This window comes from Sinocyclocheilus anshuiensis, unplaced genomic scaffold, assembly GCF_001515605.1.
Source record: "Sinocyclocheilus anshuiensis isolate Anshui unplaced genomic scaffold, SAMN03320099.WGS_v1.1 scaffold726, whole genome shotgun sequence".
Taxonomy (NCBI): Eukaryota; Metazoa; Chordata; class Actinopteri; order Cypriniformes; family Cyprinidae; genus Sinocyclocheilus; species Sinocyclocheilus anshuiensis.
This window is the reverse complement of record NW_015542365.1, coordinates 281,381-298,641: the sequence shown is the minus strand read 5'-3', so window position 1 is coordinate 298,641 and position 17,261 is coordinate 281,381. Positions and strand designations below refer to the sequence as shown.

Here is a 17,261-nt window from a genome sequence, read left to right as displayed (position 1 = left end):
GTGTCTATTTTTATTTTCAGTTACTTTTGGTAACATTTTATTATACATTAGATTTCACAATGTACTCTCATGGTCACATGGAGGGCGATAATGCTGTACTTTAGGACCTTCAGGAATCTGAAAACTGTTTGGCAACTGCTTTGGAAATATGCATGCCTTTATTAATATCAAGCTAAAATTCTCAGTACGCAATGCACACAGCCTTAAAAAATTACATAATGCATCAAAAGCTATTACCCCTCTGGACTTCCTGACAATGATTTTGACTTCAAAGGTCTAGTCAGAAATTCCTAATGAAGACATTAACGTGCACAGAGGACAGCACCCTCTCTTTTCTATCTTCTCATACAATTATATCACATACACTTAATCATATGAACAATCTGGTTTGATTTCTCATTGTGATGCCAAGTCTTACATCCTGAGAGATTCTTTACCCTGACAAACCCCTTTCATTAGTTTCTCCCATTACTCTTCATCATTATCAAACACAGCACAGAGTGTCAAGAAGGCACACAGATAGTGTGGTTAACGGCACTGCTGATGTTGTATTAAAGCTAATGTCCTCAGGGCACCACACTCTCAGTTGTTCAAGGTTTAGAAAAGAGAGCTGGTGAAAAGGATAATACTTCCTTTAACAACATAAAAGAGTAAGACTAATCTACACCTGCAGAGACTAAAAAGCACAGTAATATCACAAATGATCTTGAGCAAGCTTGGTTCAACCAATGTAAACTGCATGCAAATAAACATCGGAATTACCCAGACATGCCATCAGAACAGTGTGTTTGCTTACTCTGGTTCTAAGCGTACTTGTCCGAATTAACACACTGAAGGGTATATGCTCTTGGCTTTCATGCAACATTCATTTAAAGCATTAAAAACACTGTTTACCACTACAAGGGATTGCCAGGGTGATTTCAGAATGTGTAACACACGTTCCCCCTAAAAGAACGGCTGTCCACATCTCTCAACACACCGCTCATGTTAAATGAAATGTGACTAATGAGTAATGGAACAAACAGGAAAGAAGGAAAGCAACATCTAACGTTCATTAATTGCATGTCCTTCCTGTGCTGTCACCCACAGCTTACACGGAAAAATAGGTCATTCAGGCTGAACCACATCTCAGTGGTCAATATAGGGTCACTGCATATAGAGCGGATTTAAATAGGTCTCTATTGCAGTTCTACAAAGTGACTCAAACACAGACACAGCATATTGTATGTGTAGTTTGTGCTAATAAATTAGTGTTCTCGTCTGAAAGTAAAATGGCATTCTTATGTACAGGAAAACGTATTTCAAACAAGAAAAAAAATATATATATAAAATAAATATATATATATATACTGTATATATATTAATTTTAAAAATCTGTAAGATTTGTAATGTTTCTTATGCTCACCAAGAATGTATTTATCTGATCAAAAATACAGAAAAAAACTGTAATATTATGAAATATTATTACAATTTTGAAATAACTTTGTGATGGCAAAACTGAATCTTCAGCAGTCATTACTCCAGTCTTCAGTGTCATATGATCTGTCAGAAATCATTCTAATATATGCTGATTTGGTGCTCAAGAAACATTTCTAATCATTATCAATGTTGAAAACAGTTGTTCTGCTTAATATTTGTATGGAAACTGTGATACATTTTTTTAGTGCTCTTAAATGAATAGAAAGTTTAAAAGAACAGCATTTGTTTGAAATAGAAGTATTTTGTAACATTATAAATGTCTTTACTGTCACTTTGATCAATTTATTGCATTCTTAAAAAATCCTACTGACACCAAACTTTTGAACTTAAGGGTATATACAGTATATGAAATACTCATATATTCATACACAATACTGATGTAATCACATACAGAGTCTTTTTTAATGTTCTTCAACCGTTCTTCTTTATTCCAGAGCAGTACCATCTAAACAATGCTGGCTTCTCTTTTGGTACACCAGCCGGACTCTCTCATCCTCAAAGCAACCTCAGTATACCAGGCCTGGCGTTGAATAAGTACAACTCTCTGAAAGCAGTTGGTAAGAACCATGGCATGTTACTATGCTCACAAGCACACTTCATTCACAGATGTTGAATTATTTCATGCTCTGCTGGATACCATAAATAACAGTCCCTAAGTTTGACTGACAGAATCAGGGAAGTCCTCTGGAGTGGTGAGGACCACAGTTGGGGCACTACAAGGTTACTCTGTTTCACCCCCGGTACTCAATTTAACATCCCAGTTCTGGTGACTACACAATCAGACAGATATTCAAGTGTTTTGTCAGATTTACACACATAATCCTCACTACGCAAAAGATGTTGCATATTATTTTCTGCATCACTGAATTTTTAGCCTCATCAGACCTTTAAAATGACAAAAGAAGTGTAAAGAGTGGAATTCAGTTTTATTTGCAGTCTAAGCTTCATTTTTACATCTACATTCAGATTGATGCTTTTATTATTCAAGATGCATGATATTTATCTTTTGTTTAGAAGTTAATCAGTGGCCAGCTGTACAAAAAACCCATTGAAATGACATATTCCGGTAAAACACTACATCTGCAATTTACACATGCAACAGCTACGCTTTTAAAAACTTCTAGTAATTTGCCAAAAATGACCTTTAAATAGACCCTTAATCCGTAGACTAATTTCTTCATCCATTCTCATGGAGAAAATCTATTTTCTTTCAAGTTCCCTCTCATCTGATTCATTTTTCCCACATTGCAGATAACCAAAAATGTTCTACTACAAAATGAACTACATGGTGAGGAGTAAAGGGCTGTTCACACCAAATACAATAACTATAAAGATAACTATAACTATGTTTTAATGATTTTTCTAATTCTATGAGAACAGAGAAATCCAGACCACAACTATAACGATAACGACACAGAGGAACAATATTGATGGAATGACTTTCAGAACGTTTTTTTTCCCAGCTGATAAATGATAAAAACATTAAGCCAATCAAAAATCTATCAGACTTTAACTCAAGCATTTAAGACATAACTGCAGCATACGCTTATAATAAACAGAACTTTATCATCTGTTGTTGTGGACACTAACACAGCTTATCGTTATAGTTGTTTATGGTGTGAATGGGCTTTAACTAAAAACTTGTTTTTTTTTTACTTGTGTGCTTAAACATTATTTATCTTATGGCACTTGTTCACACATATTAATACATATTGTGTTGCAGCAGTGTTATAATGCTTCAGCCAGCAATTTAGTGGAGCTGATCTGCTGCATTTTAACAATGGGTGTAATTCACACATGACCTCTAAACGTGAAAATAGGCTTTATGTGTGAAAGCGCCTAGTTTCTGTTCTAGTTTTCTCAAGTTTAATAAACAAATAATAAACAGATCTTATTGCATTTTGCCAAAGAATGACTCATTTTAAAAAGAGAGCTGTGGGCTTGAGAGGTGATTCTTGTAGTCCATTAACTTTCAGGCAAGAGCATTAGCCTGCCCTACATTCTGGGAACATGTTAAGTCAACAGTGTTTAGACCACAATGATTCAGTGACATAATGACACATACATAATGCATACACATTATTAGCTACTTACACATATGAACACGTCTGTATCTGACTGTTACCAAACAATGATCCAATGCCAGGATGGTCTGCAATCAGCATACCGTGATGAGGATGATAATGATGACGATGATGCATAATGACAATACAGCCTTTGGAGTAAGCTCAAGGATTTTCAGACGTCATCTACTTGAATCACCTTGTGGCAAAAAGAAAGTAATGAATGAGAAAAAAGGCTAAAAAAAATAACTTAGAGACTATGGTACTTGAAAGAACGCCATCTGACATCAGTTTATAAATTTGATACTGGATTTGATGAGGCTAACATCAGAAGAGCATCCACAGGAACTGTACTCAATCCTTTTTTTTGTGTGATTCAGGCAAGTAGGACCATATACATTATGTCACTTTATACATGTACACACCTTCGAAAACTTCATGATTTACTGCAATGCAAGAACAAACAGAACAAGTGTAGCTGGCAGACATTAATGTGACGAGACAGAGCTCGCAGGTAAATACCGTGAGAAGAGAGCTAACTCGTGTCCGAGGCATGACCTTTAAACATTTCAGTCTACAAAGTCAAAGTGTTTAATAAAATAGACAAGCTCTCACAGGACATCTCAACAGGAATACAGACACTGGAAAAATTATATTTGAATGCTTTTACTTTTGTTCACAAAATGTTTGTGTTCCCCTAAGAAACTGCGTTTGCTTGCAGAACACATGCAAAACGTTCACATTCCCCCAAGAAACATTGCATTCATTCTCAGAATTGTTGCGTTCCCCTAACAAACTGCATTCACTCACAAAACTTTCATGTTCCCCCGAGAAATTTTGCATCACACGCAAAACGTTTGCGTTCTCCCAAGAAACTTTGCATTCGTTTGCAAAACTTTCGCATTCCCCAACAAACTTTGTGTTCACTTGTTTAACTTTTGTGTTCTGTAGAGATACTTTGCAGAATAAGAATGCCATTAAGAATGCCAAAAGTATTATATGAATGCAAATTTTCTCTCACAAACACATTGGAATATAAATTTTCCTCCCATCTCATATTCTTTTACATGCTAAGTAGCCAAATAAAGACTGAAGCTTCACTATAAATGTGCCTGCTGCAGCTCAGTTATAATTGTACAATGTAAATGTTTGTCCCTCTTGAACATTTTCAATTTCTTCTCCCTTACAGCCGATACTGCAAGCAGGGGCTACTACAAAAGTTATCCACTAATGGATTTCTCTCAGCATTATTCCCCTCCTGCACCTTTCCAACCGATACAGATGCACCCAAAAGACAAGTCCTATCTCCACCAGGTCCTCCCTTCCCATGACATCCATTCCCCCCTTTCGATCTCAATCCCAACCAACCAGCTGGAGAGGACCCGCATCCCAAAAACCATCACCCACCCTCAGCTTTCCAGCTCAGCCTTCAAAGCTTGGGATTCTGGACAAAGACATGTCCACCGGCAGACCTCGCATCCAGGGCACTCCGCTCACCGCCAGACCAACAGCAGCAGGAGACAGTACAGCATAGAAACACTACCGGAGTTCCTCTCCCAGCCCACAGGCTATGGGGGACAACCACTCTATCAGCCAAATCCCAAACTTAAGGCCTACCAGACCAACAGCAAGACGGAGGTCACTGTCTGAGGGGACAGGAAAGAAAGAAACAGCAATGTTGACTGTTAACAGACTGTATGCACAAAGACAAATATGAGGACTATGTAGTCATCCCTACTTTCAGTGCTAAACCCCTCTTGTCTAAGTTTATATAGTTTCTTATGTGTCCCACTTTTCTGAGTTCATCTCTGGCCTCTGTGCCACTGACAACGAGGTGAGTGTTCACATAGGAACACAGGAATGGCGCCCGAGGCCACATTAACTCAACAAGGACAATGCCATCATCACGTCAGCCTAAATCTAAGTCATTAAGGGACATTATCCTGGCCATCTTTATGTAAACACAACCTCAGGATCAATTATGTGAAAAAAGAAGAGGCACAGAGCAACACCTAGACGCCTGGTGTCACACTAGGATTTAGTTATAAGCTTTGCTGAGTGTGTTGAGGATTTTGTGCTCATGAAGAATGTTTTTTGGAGTTTGAGCAAATTTCACGATCTTTCTCTCCGGCTTAGCAGTCTCATTGTGAGAAAATAACTCATTAAATCACTCATTTGTTTTAGGGGAATGAGGTTGAGAAAAACCATAAGGCATACCAATCCGGTACCTGTGGGTTCCAATCACCTTTGTATGAAAGAATCAAGTTGTGTTGTGAGTAAAAATGACACAAACTTGACAACAAATCTGATAAAGCACCATGAAACTTGTTTATATTGAAAAAGACCTCAAAGCTGAAAACTGTCTAGATGCATTTTCCTTCTTTTCTATTTATCTATATGTTTAGATCTATTTTTGGCATGTTTGCTTTTCTTGGGACAGGACTTAACAGGTAGCAAAGTGGGAGTGAACGAAGGTTGGGATTGAGAAAGGACCACAAGACAGGACTCAAACTCTGGTCAACCAACTGGAATTGCACTACATGTCGGAACGCTGTCCTGGATGAATTTGCTGTGGAAACATAAGGGAGAAAGTCTTGTTTTTATGAGTCTTTGTTAGTTTTTACATTCAAATCACTCCAATCATGGAGTGAAGACATCATCAAACATCTAACTTCCTCTTATCGTCCTGTTTTTATCTCTTGTTTGCTTAAAAGAGTCTGATCTTCACTATCTCCTTCGTTACTCAAGACCCCCTGACAAAAAGTGTCCAGTCCTCACTGTCATGCTGAGTAGCTCACTTTACAGATTGTTAACCAAGGCGCATTGCCTCATTGTGTGAGGCTGAAAAATGATGCCAGCAGCTCTGAGCAATAATCTGGAACTGGGAAAGAAGCACATAATTCGTTTAAAACAAGCTATGCAATGGCAAAAAGATCAGCTCTAGTGAATTAACCATCCTTGAAATCAAGATCTCACAAGCACTAGCTGCATATAGGCAAGCCTTGCACTGTTTACCTTCTACTTGTCTGTCCTTCCTTTCACTTGGATCAGTTACCAGAATTTTTTCCTCAGAAACCGTAAATACAAAAACTAGCTACACTCTTAAAAATAAAGGTGCTTCAAAAGGTTCTTCAAGCGATGCCATAGAAGAACCATTTTTGGTTCCACAAAGAACCATTCAGTCAAAGGTTCTTTAAAGAACCATCTTTCTTACCTTTTTATAATCTGAAGAACTTTCTTTCGCCACAAAGAACCTTTTGTGAAACAGAAAGGTTCTTCAGATGTTAAAGGTTCTTTATGGAACCATTTAGACAAAAAGGTTCTTCTATGGCATCGTGAAGCACCTTTATTTTTAAGAGTGTAGCAGGTCTGATGGGAATCCAAGCTAATTGTGTCGGTTAGTCATCTGCAGTAGAACCTGGAGATTCAAATTCCAATTCTGGTACGACTAAAATCCTCAGCTAGCGGGATTGGGAAATGTAAAACCCATAGTGATTACAGAACTCTTTTAGCAAAGGAGGGGGAATCACTGTTACTCCATGCATATACTGTCACTTGTTAAACTGTTGTATAAAAGTAATATCACACTCGCTGTCTGAATATCAGCACAGCTGTCATTCAGACCAACAGCACTCTTGCTAGTGTGATATTCCTTAAAAGGTTGTAGTATTAAAAATATATGTACTTATAAGTGCTTCCTGTCTGTTCCTGTACTGGGTCCTGTTTTGCTTTTATTTAACCCAGATATTCCTGTCAACTGGTCACTTCTGCTTTTTCTGTTGTCAAATTTATATTAAGCATATTAAATATATTTCTGTATTCATGTACATTTATTGTATTATTTAATTATATGAGAATTGTATTTAAGAACTACACAGACGCTTTGTTAAGCAGTGTTTAAATATATCTGAAATTGGAGTGTTTGTATAATAAGCTACTATTTGTTAAGTTGGTAATGCCTGCAGTAGGCTATTGTGTAAAAACTGTGTCAGGTTAATTAACTAGTCATATAAGGGCTTTTAACAACGATTGGAGAAACAAAACAAGAAAGGCTACCAAAAATTTATTTTGAAAGGAAATTTATGGTTTTATATTCACATTAAATAGGCCTATGAGTAAACAGAATCACCAATAAACCCAAAAAGGTAATGCTTGAAACTGTGAATCAGTTTTCAAATGTGGATTTGTACCTCAAACAATGTCTCTTTACAAAATAAAACATTTCAGACGCAGTAATGCTTTTGATGATTTTGGCAGTTACAGCCTACGTTATAATTCCATGTAATCATATAGTGTGCCAGTGATTCTTTCACGAGCTCCCTTAAACCATCACCACTAACCAGGCACGACAGGCAGGTAAAATTCAAGATGTCAGTCACGGCTGTCGAGGCAGAAAACAGCAGCATATTTGCTATATTTTAAACTCGGCCTCCTCACACAACAACGCCGAGCCTCCCGCTCGTCATATGATAATCTGGGCTGTAGATCTCTTGCGCTCTCTTTTGGTCACCGATGATACCGCAGAGTACAGTAGACAGTAGCACAATAAAACTTCACATAATACTTTCTATTCATTAAAATGTATGCCATTAATTTAAAATATACTTGAGTGCATCCATTTTCCTTTAAGGGATAGCTCCCCCAATAATTCTGTCATCATTTCATCACCTTGTTATGAAAGGTTACATTAACCTCATGTTAATGTAAATTGTAAAAGTTTCTTTATTCCACGGAGCACATTTATGACCATCTTAATCCCCACTTCATTTGTATGAAAGTGGATGGTGACTGAGACTGTTAGTCGTCAATATCTCCTTTAGAAAATCATATTGATTAACGGTGAGTAAATGATGACAGAATTTAACATTTTGGGCAAAATATCCCTTTAACACTAATTCAGTCGTATTAATGTCTATCGCCAGCCTTTAGCCTCCTAACAACAAGAAATCTCAGTTCTCCACACAGCAGCCCTTTGGGTTGTTATTTTTTAGTGATTTTTAATGGTCTAATTAAGCAACTGAACTGATATTTAAAATGAACACTGCCTATCTCATAAAAATTTGTTTTTGCTGCAAGATGAAAATTATTAGAAAATGGCCCAGATTTTCTTTCTGTAACAGTGAAAGAATGGCATTTTCAATGACAATGTCAAGATCAGATAGAAAATAATACATATAATCGCGTCAAATAAAAGCAACTGCCAAATGCCTAATTATGATTATAATTAATTATAACATGCATTTAAAGTTGCTTTCCCCCCCCAGATAGCACTATACATATATATTTAAAGCCTTGTTTGCTTTTGGTACCTACTGAATCTTGACAACAGGGGCATACACTAATGAATTAGGTAATTTTTAGGTTTTTATTATTTAATACAATTTTGAAAACATCTAAACACTTTTATTTGAATATTATACAGACTAGCCTCTACAGGAATAGGGCAATAAAATCCCATTTGCTTCAATTGGAGAATAAATGACCATCGTGGATGAATGTACCGTGTATATGTGAGCACAAGTGAAACAACAAAACACCCCCCGCTGCATTTTTTTCTTTTATTTTTTTTTTTCCTTTTTTAAAAAACAAGAAGTTCCAAATACTCTGAAACCTGAACCCCAGCACTGACCTCCACCAGCGAATCGCTACAATCAGAGGGAAAAGAACAAAGATTTCATCAATACATGATCCTAAAGTACAGCAATGCATAGAGATCTGGTGAACGTCACCAAACCTGGTTCCCTGCAGATCCCATTACATTGGGTGTAGACCAGAGCACCAGTCAGGTCGGCTTAAGTGCAATGTTCGAAAAACTAACAAGCCAAAAGGGTTCACAAGCAAGCATGTCTATGACATCTCATATTTTGGTCCCACTTTATATTAAGTGGCCCTAATACTGGTGTACTTTCATAGTAACTAGATGTTGTAACATCAGAGTAATTACATGGTAAATCCATAGGAATTGTTTATTTAATATAAAGTGTAACACTTTTTTTACCAAAAAGTGCTGTTAGTCCTGTTACACATTTGTACTTTCATTACCAAAAAGTGTTGTTACCAATGTCCTGTTACACATTTGTATTTACACATACCATTCAGTGGGTTGTTACATATGTGTAGTTACACAAACATTACAGCTGTAGATACTATGTACCAATGTGTACTTACACTGTGGTTACATACTATGTACACATCTAGTTACTATGTAAGTACACAGGTATTAGGGCCACTTAATATAAAGTGGGACCGGTTATGAGGTCACAGCTTTATTGAGATGGGTAGAAATAACACTATGTTGTGCCAAAGATAGGTAGCAGAGTGAACGAACTGGTGTGCTTAAAAGTGAAAAATTATCCTAACCAGCATAGACAACTTGTCTAATTGCTAAACCAAAATATGGATTCTTTAGTTGAGCTGTCGATGATGTGAGAAGTTGGTGGCGGGGTCCAGATTGGTCTCTCTGTTGGCAAAGGCAATAATGCCATGTGATGTAAAACATTTGGGTATGATGAAGTAAATGAGAGCTTAAAATTCAGTGCTTAAGAGAACCTATCAGACGCAGGAACTGTTTAAATACCATTTGGCATTGGAATATGAAGAAAAAAATTAAGCTTTTCAACACAAGAAACAGCATCTGCGTCTGGAGTGTTTTGTGTACAGCCTATACACAGTAGGGTTGAAGGTGCTAAATTGTGTCTCGTCAAGCAATTAAGACCAAAAGCTACAAACATGAGTCCCAGTGGAGCTGCAGATCTGAACTGTCCAAAAAGTCTGCAGAAAATACACTGGGTGGGGTGTGCGAGCTCAGAGGGGCAAGAACCATACCCCCACTGTTAGAATTACTGCCCCCTCCTACCACGGGTATGTCCAGCCAATCCATGCCATCCAAGGTGGGGTCTTCAAAGTCCAAGCTGGCAGGGTGGGGCGAGAAGCTCAGGTCACTGGTGTCCATTGGAGATGGGGGACGGTCCAGAATACTGGAAGTGCTCAGCATTTGATTGTGGAGGTCATCGATTAACGTCAAAGGTCCGTCCGGCTCCGCACCGAGAAGAGGAGCACCGGTGGTGCTCTCCAGGAAGTCCTCCAGACGGCCTGTTCCAGAGCAAGGCCTGTTCTGGGTGTCCAGGAGCTGCAGGGAAGGGGCGGGGACAGGGGCAGGGTGATGTGTGGGTGGCAAGAAGTGGTGCGGAGAAGGACGTGGGGATGGAGTGGGTGGGCTGGAGGGGAGGTCTGACAGGGAGGGGTCTTGACTGGCTTTAAATCCAGATGAAATTTCTAAGATATGGAAAGACGAGAGATTTATTATTATTTTAAAAATATATTCCCACCCTACTGTTCAAAGGTTTGTGATGGGTGAGATTTTTTAATGTTTTTGAAAGAAGTCTCTTATGCTTATCAAGTCTGTATTTATTCGATCAAAATACAGTAAAACTATAACATTATTACTCTTTAAAATAACCGTTTTCTGTTTTAATATATTTTAAAATGTAATTTATTCCTGAGATGGCAAAGCTGAATTTTCAGCAGTCATTAATCCAGACTTCAGTGTCATGTGATCCTTCATAAATCATTCTAATATGCTGATTTGGTGCTCAAAAAACATTTCTTATTAATTTCTTATATTGTTAATGTTGAACACAGTTGTGCTGCTTAATATTTTTGTGGAAACCATGATGCATTTTTTCCAGGATTCTTTGATACATAGAAAATCCAAAAGAACAACATTTATTTGAAATAGAAATCTTTTAAATATTATAAATGTCTTTACTGTCACTTTTGATCAATTTGCTGAATAAAATGATCAATTTCTAAAGTAAAAGGAGCTCTTTTACCTCCACTCTTGATCAGGATTTCAAACAGATCATCTATTTGCTGGTTGTTTGAGACATTATCCTGTAAACAGACAATATCACCAATGTTACAAGAAAAAAAAACTGTTTAAACAGAAAAAGCTGAAAGAATGACAGAGAAAGAAAGAAAGAATGTGAGTAAAGGCCATACTTTGAAACGCTGAGGAGGGTGAGGGTTCGGCTTTGGGGAGGAAGGGGTAAATAAAGTGTGTCGATCAAAAGATGGGCAAATGTCCTCCTAAAATTGATGGAGATGATGGGTAGAGGAAGATGGAAAAAGAAATACTAGCTTTAGCTCAAAACAAAGCAAGAAGGAGAAAAAGACAAAAGGAATAAGGGCATGTGTGTTAATGCATGTGCAATACCTTAAACGAAGGGGGTGAGGAGGGTTTGCTCAGTGGGTTCGATTCCTCACAGAAGAAGGGCTCAAAACTGGGTAGTGCAGACACTGGCTGCCTGGACTCTTTAACAATTGCAGTTTCCAAGTGGAGCCCTACTTTCTGAACCTGAAAAATGGGAGATTTCAACATGGATCAGCTGATATGAAAAGTCCTATAGACATTGCAGATGAGCAAACACTTTAAAAAATACGTTTTGTAGACATCAAATAGACGTCTCCGTAATGTACGTGTGCTATCAGGGTGTAAATCAAGCAAATCTAATTCAAATTCTCATTCACTCTTATAGATTGAAAATAATGCGTGCTTATTGTCTTTCATCATAAACTATTCGTACATATCTGCTATACATCTTGGTGTTTCAAGTACCTTTGAAGACTTCGGAGTCAACAGAGAGCACTCTATTTCATGCTATTTTTCAGAACTTTAACAGGTTTAAAAAAAGCACAGCCACATGTTATATACGCATACTTTGGTGATGGGCTCTCTGACCGCTTGTGATTGGTTGGCAGAACTAGCCATACTAGTAGATGACTGGCTAGGAAGCTTGGTAGGGGTCGACTGCAATCTCTGAAACACAACAAACCAAGAATTATGACTCAATTTTTCTTCAGCACCAAATCAGCATATTAGAATGATTTCTGAAGGTTCATGAGACACTGAAGACTGGAGTAATGGCTGCTGAAGATTCAGCTTTGCCATAAAAGGACGCTTACGACGCTCCAAGTTCAACGCAAAGGGAGATATTTTCTTTTAAAGAAATCGCTGTTGAAGGACTACAAAAAAACCCAGAGCTTCTTCTCGGGTTTGTGACATTACTAACCCCGATGTTTACATAAACCCTGCCCCCGGGAACATGCAACTACCCGTAACGGTAAGTGGACGTGACGTTTCTGGACAACGTGAACTAGGCGGTTAGCGAATCACAAACACACTGGGCCAGCTAACCAATCTGAGCCCGACTGCGTATTTTTGAGGGAGGGGCTTCACAGAACCAGGAACTCAACAGACCATTTTGACGAGAACAGAAACAGCAGTGTAGAATAAAGGTAAAATATGCGAAAACCATTAAATTGCACCCAATAAATGTAGCCATTGAAAAAAGCTGATCAACCACCCCTTTGAAATGAATACAAGTAATTTTAAATTAAAATAATATTTCACAAACTTCTTTCAAACACATAAAAAAAAATGACCTAACCCAAACTTGAACTGTACTGTATAAAAAATAAAATTACAATTTTAAGAAATAAACTGTTGTTTAGTCACCTGTAGAGTAATCCGTCCATTGGATTTGCTTTGAGGAGACTTTCCAGTCAGGCTGTCCACACTATTACTGGTGAGTGCAATCAGATAACGGTTGCCATTACTGTCAGTGACCAACGTGGGAGTGGGGTGAGCTTTCAGGAGATCCAGTGGGAAAGACGTAGTAATTTGAGTACCAGACTGCTGGTTGACGAACACCTGTGAAACCTATAAAAAAAAAAAAACTATGTGAAACAGTGCATGAAACAAAAGGCATACAATACAATTCAAACAAATATCTGAGCTATCAGGAGAGCTGGGAGTGTTGCTGACCTGCGGTGTCTGTACCTGCTGCTGTGGCTGATTTTGTGGCTTTAGCTGCTGCTTCTGATTGCTTTGTAGCTGCTTTTGCTGCCTCTGCTGGATGATGAGCTGCTGCAGCTTTTGTTGCTGCTGCTGTTGCAGTAACTGCGTCTTCTTTTGCTGCTGTTGTAACAGAGTCTTCTGTTGCTGCTGTTGTAGTAACTGTACCTTCTGCTGCTGCAGTAACTGAGCCTTCTGCTGTTGCTGCAGTAGCTGCGTCTTATGCTGCTGCAACTGCAACACCTGTGTTTTTCCTTGCTCTAGCTGCAGTTTCAGTGGTTCCATTTGCTGCTGCTGTTTTTGCTGTTGCAATAACTGTGTCTTCTGTTGCTGTACGTTTGGTAGGTCCACCAGCATTTGCTGCTGCTGCAGCCGGTGAATCTGCTGCAGTTTAAGTAGAGTCTGCTGCGAACACTGCGTCTGGATCTTCTTCTGGGGCTGGACTTGCTTCTGCAGGTCCTCTGTTGTGTCCATTTCATCCTTAATCTCTTCCTTTACCTTCACTTCCACTCCGTTAGACAGCAACGATATTTCAGCATTACCCGTGTTGTCCGTTACGTCTGCGGCTGCTCCGCGCTTACCCTGCTCCAGCTGAGAGCGCAGGGTCTCCACCAGCCTCTGCTTCTGCCTAAGCATGTGTGTCAACTCCTCGATCTGCTTGTCCTTCTCTTGAAGCATTTGGTCTTTGTCCAGAGGAGACACAGCAGATCCTGATGCTGCCACGGGACCTGGATCCTGAGACTGTGCAGCTGGCAGCGGACCCGGGTGAGAAAGGCTGCAGGAGGCCTGCATCTGCCCATGAGACTCCTCTTTAATTGGGGATGGGTAGTCTGGAGAGTGGTGCAGGCTGAGCTGGGTGAGAGGCGAGGTAACCTGTTAATGGAGAATCACAAGTTCTTAAAAGAACGTAAACACTAAACTAAAATATAAAAGAAATAATGATAGCTTTAAGCATCACAACATATGACAAATTAATTTTGAGATCTGCTAAATACTACTAAAGATTACCATTAGCATGTTTTAAATTATTAGTGTTTTTAAAGTCACAATGAAACTGAAGTAGCTACAGATTTTTCTTCCGTATTGTGGCGTACATCCAAGTCTAACAGCTTATTGAAAAGAAAAAATGTAGGGCATCCCTAATTTTCTTTTCACTATTTCATCACAGACCTACCATTTCTCCGAACACATCCCCATTGCAGCTGGCCTCATCGGGACTCAATCCAGCCAGAGAGCGGTCAGAGGGGGTAGGAGATGCAGGAGGAGAGGAGCTAGTGCTGCCGAAGCGCATGATTTGAGGTGGAGTTGTGCTGTAGACCCGAGTGGTAGCCGCTACAGGAAAGGCTGACAATGGAACAACCGTATCTTTCGGGGCTTGATGTGGGGCGGCACCAGATGACTGAACTGACACCTGTGGTAACTGAGCAGGGACGGTTTTCGTAGCTGCAGCCCCTGCGGCTGATGAAGCACTGTTCTGCTCCTGGTAGTTCTTCAGTCGTTCGATAAGATCGTTCTTAGTGCCCGATACTGTCAAACTCCTCAATTTGAGCTCATGTTTAAGTTCAGCAACCTGAGAGATGAAGAAAAATCAGTTTCACATTATCCACCATAGAGTGAAATAATTGAGCTCTGGAAGTAACAATCTGCAGTAACAAGTAGGTTTGGTTCATTCATGGCTTCAATCTAATGAGGATTTTTTTTTTAAATCCCCATACACAAAGTGGGAAAAATAACGGAACCAAAATTGTCAAAATTAGTGGTCAGTGTTATTGCTTTAGTGTAAGTAAATAAATTACAACTGTTACCCACTTTGAATTCATCCAGGTTTGCAGGCAAAGAGCTGGGCTTAGCTCCTCCCACTGTAGGCTGGCTCTGACGATTGGGCCCATTCTGATTGGAGGAGACTGTAGAGCATGTGGAAATAGTCCGGGAAGGGGAGGGGCCTGGATTGGTGGATGGTTGCTGCTTTTCAGCAGGAAGTCTGGATTTGAACAGATTTATTTTTGATAAATCAGTTAGTTGTATCTACACTTCTCAAGCATGGTGGCTCAAACTAGTTTTGCTTCAGAACTCAGCTTATGTAACCTGTATTTAATATGGGTCATATTTTGTTTAGTTTTGCATAGTTTTGTCTATTTTGTTATCCTAATTATTCATGATTATATGGTTAGTTGCATTTATTATTATTTTTCAATCAAAAAAGATACGTGACCCAGTTTTGGGTCACAACCCACACCGGATGAGAACCACTGCTCTAGCAGACATACACTAGCGTTTAAAGGTTCGGGGTCAGTAACCAGGTCTTTTTTCTTTTTTTTTTATACTTTTATTCAACGAGGATGCATTCAATTGATCAAAATTGACAGTAAAGTTATTTATAATGTTGAAAGATTTCTATAAAAGTATTACAGTTTCCACAAAAATAATACAAGCACAACTGTTTTCAACATTAACGATGAATATGAAATGTTTCTTGAACCAAATCAGCATATTAGTATGATTTCTGAATGATCGTGTGACACTCAAGACTGCAGTAATGGCTGCTGAAAATTCAGCTTTGCATCACTGGAATAAATTACATTTTAAAATATATATATAAATAGAAAAGAGCTACATAAATTGCAATAAAAGTTTGCAGTATTACTGTTTTTAATGTAATTTTTTTATCATATAAATACTTAAAGAGAAAAAATCCTACCGACCCCATACACAAACATAATATGCACATACACAATTATACACAACACAATAAAGTGTATCCATATCCAGTGTGGTTGTACTCACTTTGGAGGTGCGGGTAAGATAGTGTGGTAGTTGTAGTGCTGCTGTTGCTGGTTAATGATCTGAAGCTGAAGAAAAAGCTGCTGCTGGTGGAGGATCTTAGCGTACGAGGAGTCCAGTTGAGGAGGCGGCTCCCGGTCGTTCTTCTGGTCAGGTGGGATATACTGGTGATATTTGAGTTTCTTCACTTTGGGCTTGTTATCTTTGGCTTTCTTGGATCGTTGAGATGTCCGATCTGTGCTGGACTTGGACTGCTGCTTATGGTGAGGGCAAAGCAAAGAGATGCAATGAGCAAAAAATTAGTGATGAAATCACATTTTTATTGGTTTAGACTGAAAAATGAAACCGATGATAGGTTTGATGGCTTTCACTTTACCTTTGTATGTCCCGTCGGTGGACGGGAAGAGTTTGTCATGTTAGTTTCACTGGTTAGATTCTGTGGTGGAGAGGCATCGGATGCAACGAGAGGAGGAGGTGGGGCCTGAGTGAGGAACTACAATAAATACACTGGTTAAATACTGTATGGTGTGGTCTTAAATGCATTTTCTACATTGTCCTCTCTGTTCTTAACCTTGCAGATGTTGCTTTGTGGCTTATAATGAAGTAATTTAAAATACAAAACAATTTAAAGGGACAGTTCACTTTAAAATACAAATGGTAAAAAGCAGCTTGGACATTCTGCTAAATTTATCTTTTCGTGTACAATGAAAGAAAAAAATAACACAGGTTTACAACAACATGATGACATGTTGGGTGTGTCTGGATGAATGGTCCCTTTAAGTGTAGAGCAGTGCTGCCCTCCAGCTTACTGAAAGCACAAATGCAATATTCCATTAATCTCATACTGAACAACTGAAACAGCAATATACCTGAGTGGGTGAGAGGTCTCCATTCATTTTCAGCATATCAGAGGGGGAGTGCTGAGGGGCAAGACCCAACGGAGAGTCCTGACTGCACTGGGGATCCGGTGATAGGGCATCACTACTGTCCTCGTCCAGTGAGGAGCTCTCACCCTTCGGAGACTCTGTACCTGAAAATACACATAAGAAAATGGTTATCTGATCTGTGCATGGACACATATA

The 17,261-nt window shown here is 38.9% G+C and overlaps 2 protein-coding genes across 7 annotated transcripts in view; one reads left to right on the top strand and one right to left on the bottom strand.

Annotated features, from left to right (window-relative positions):
* shisa8b (shisa family member 8b) overlaps window positions 1-6,627 on the top strand; it is a 34,724-nt gene extending 28,097 nt beyond the window's left edge. For both annotated transcript variants that reach the window (XM_016490936.1, XM_016490937.1), the window contains 2 exons: window positions 1,914-2,036; window positions 4,732-6,627. In XM_016490936.1, coding sequence (XP_016346422.1) covers window positions 1,914-2,036; window positions 4,732-5,192 — 584 coding nt within the window. In that variant the 3' untranslated portion in view covers window positions 5,193-6,627. The remainder of the gene's footprint in view (window positions 1-1,913; window positions 2,037-4,731) is intronic.
* A 3,376-nt stretch (window positions 6,628-10,003) lies between these two features.
* mrtfab (myocardin related transcription factor Ab) overlaps window positions 10,004-17,261 on the bottom strand; it is a 30,286-nt gene continuing 23,028 nt past the window's right edge. For 3 of the 5 annotated variants that reach the window (XM_016490932.1, XM_016490935.1, XM_016490931.1), the window contains 12 exons: window positions 17,049-17,209; window positions 16,556-16,672; window positions 16,183-16,433; window positions 15,208-15,379; window positions 14,573-14,968; window positions 13,369-14,271; window positions 13,060-13,263; window positions 12,262-12,360; window positions 11,758-11,898; window positions 11,544-11,630; window positions 11,375-11,435; window positions 10,004-10,817 (listed from right to left, as the gene is read on the bottom strand). In XM_016490932.1, the coding sequence (XP_016346418.1) occupies window positions 10,264-10,817; window positions 11,375-11,435; window positions 11,544-11,630; window positions 11,758-11,898; window positions 12,262-12,360; window positions 13,060-13,263; window positions 13,369-14,271; window positions 14,573-14,968; window positions 15,208-15,379; window positions 16,183-16,433; window positions 16,556-16,672; window positions 17,049-17,209 (3,146 nt within the window). In that variant the 3' untranslated portion in view covers window positions 10,004-10,263. The remainder of the gene's footprint in view (window positions 10,818-11,374; window positions 11,436-11,543; window positions 11,631-11,757; window positions 11,899-12,261; window positions 12,361-13,059; window positions 13,264-13,368; window positions 14,272-14,572; window positions 14,969-15,207; window positions 15,380-16,182; window positions 16,434-16,555; window positions 16,673-17,048; window positions 17,210-17,261) is intronic. The other 2 variants (XM_016490933.1, XM_016490934.1) reach the window with 2 other exon arrangements.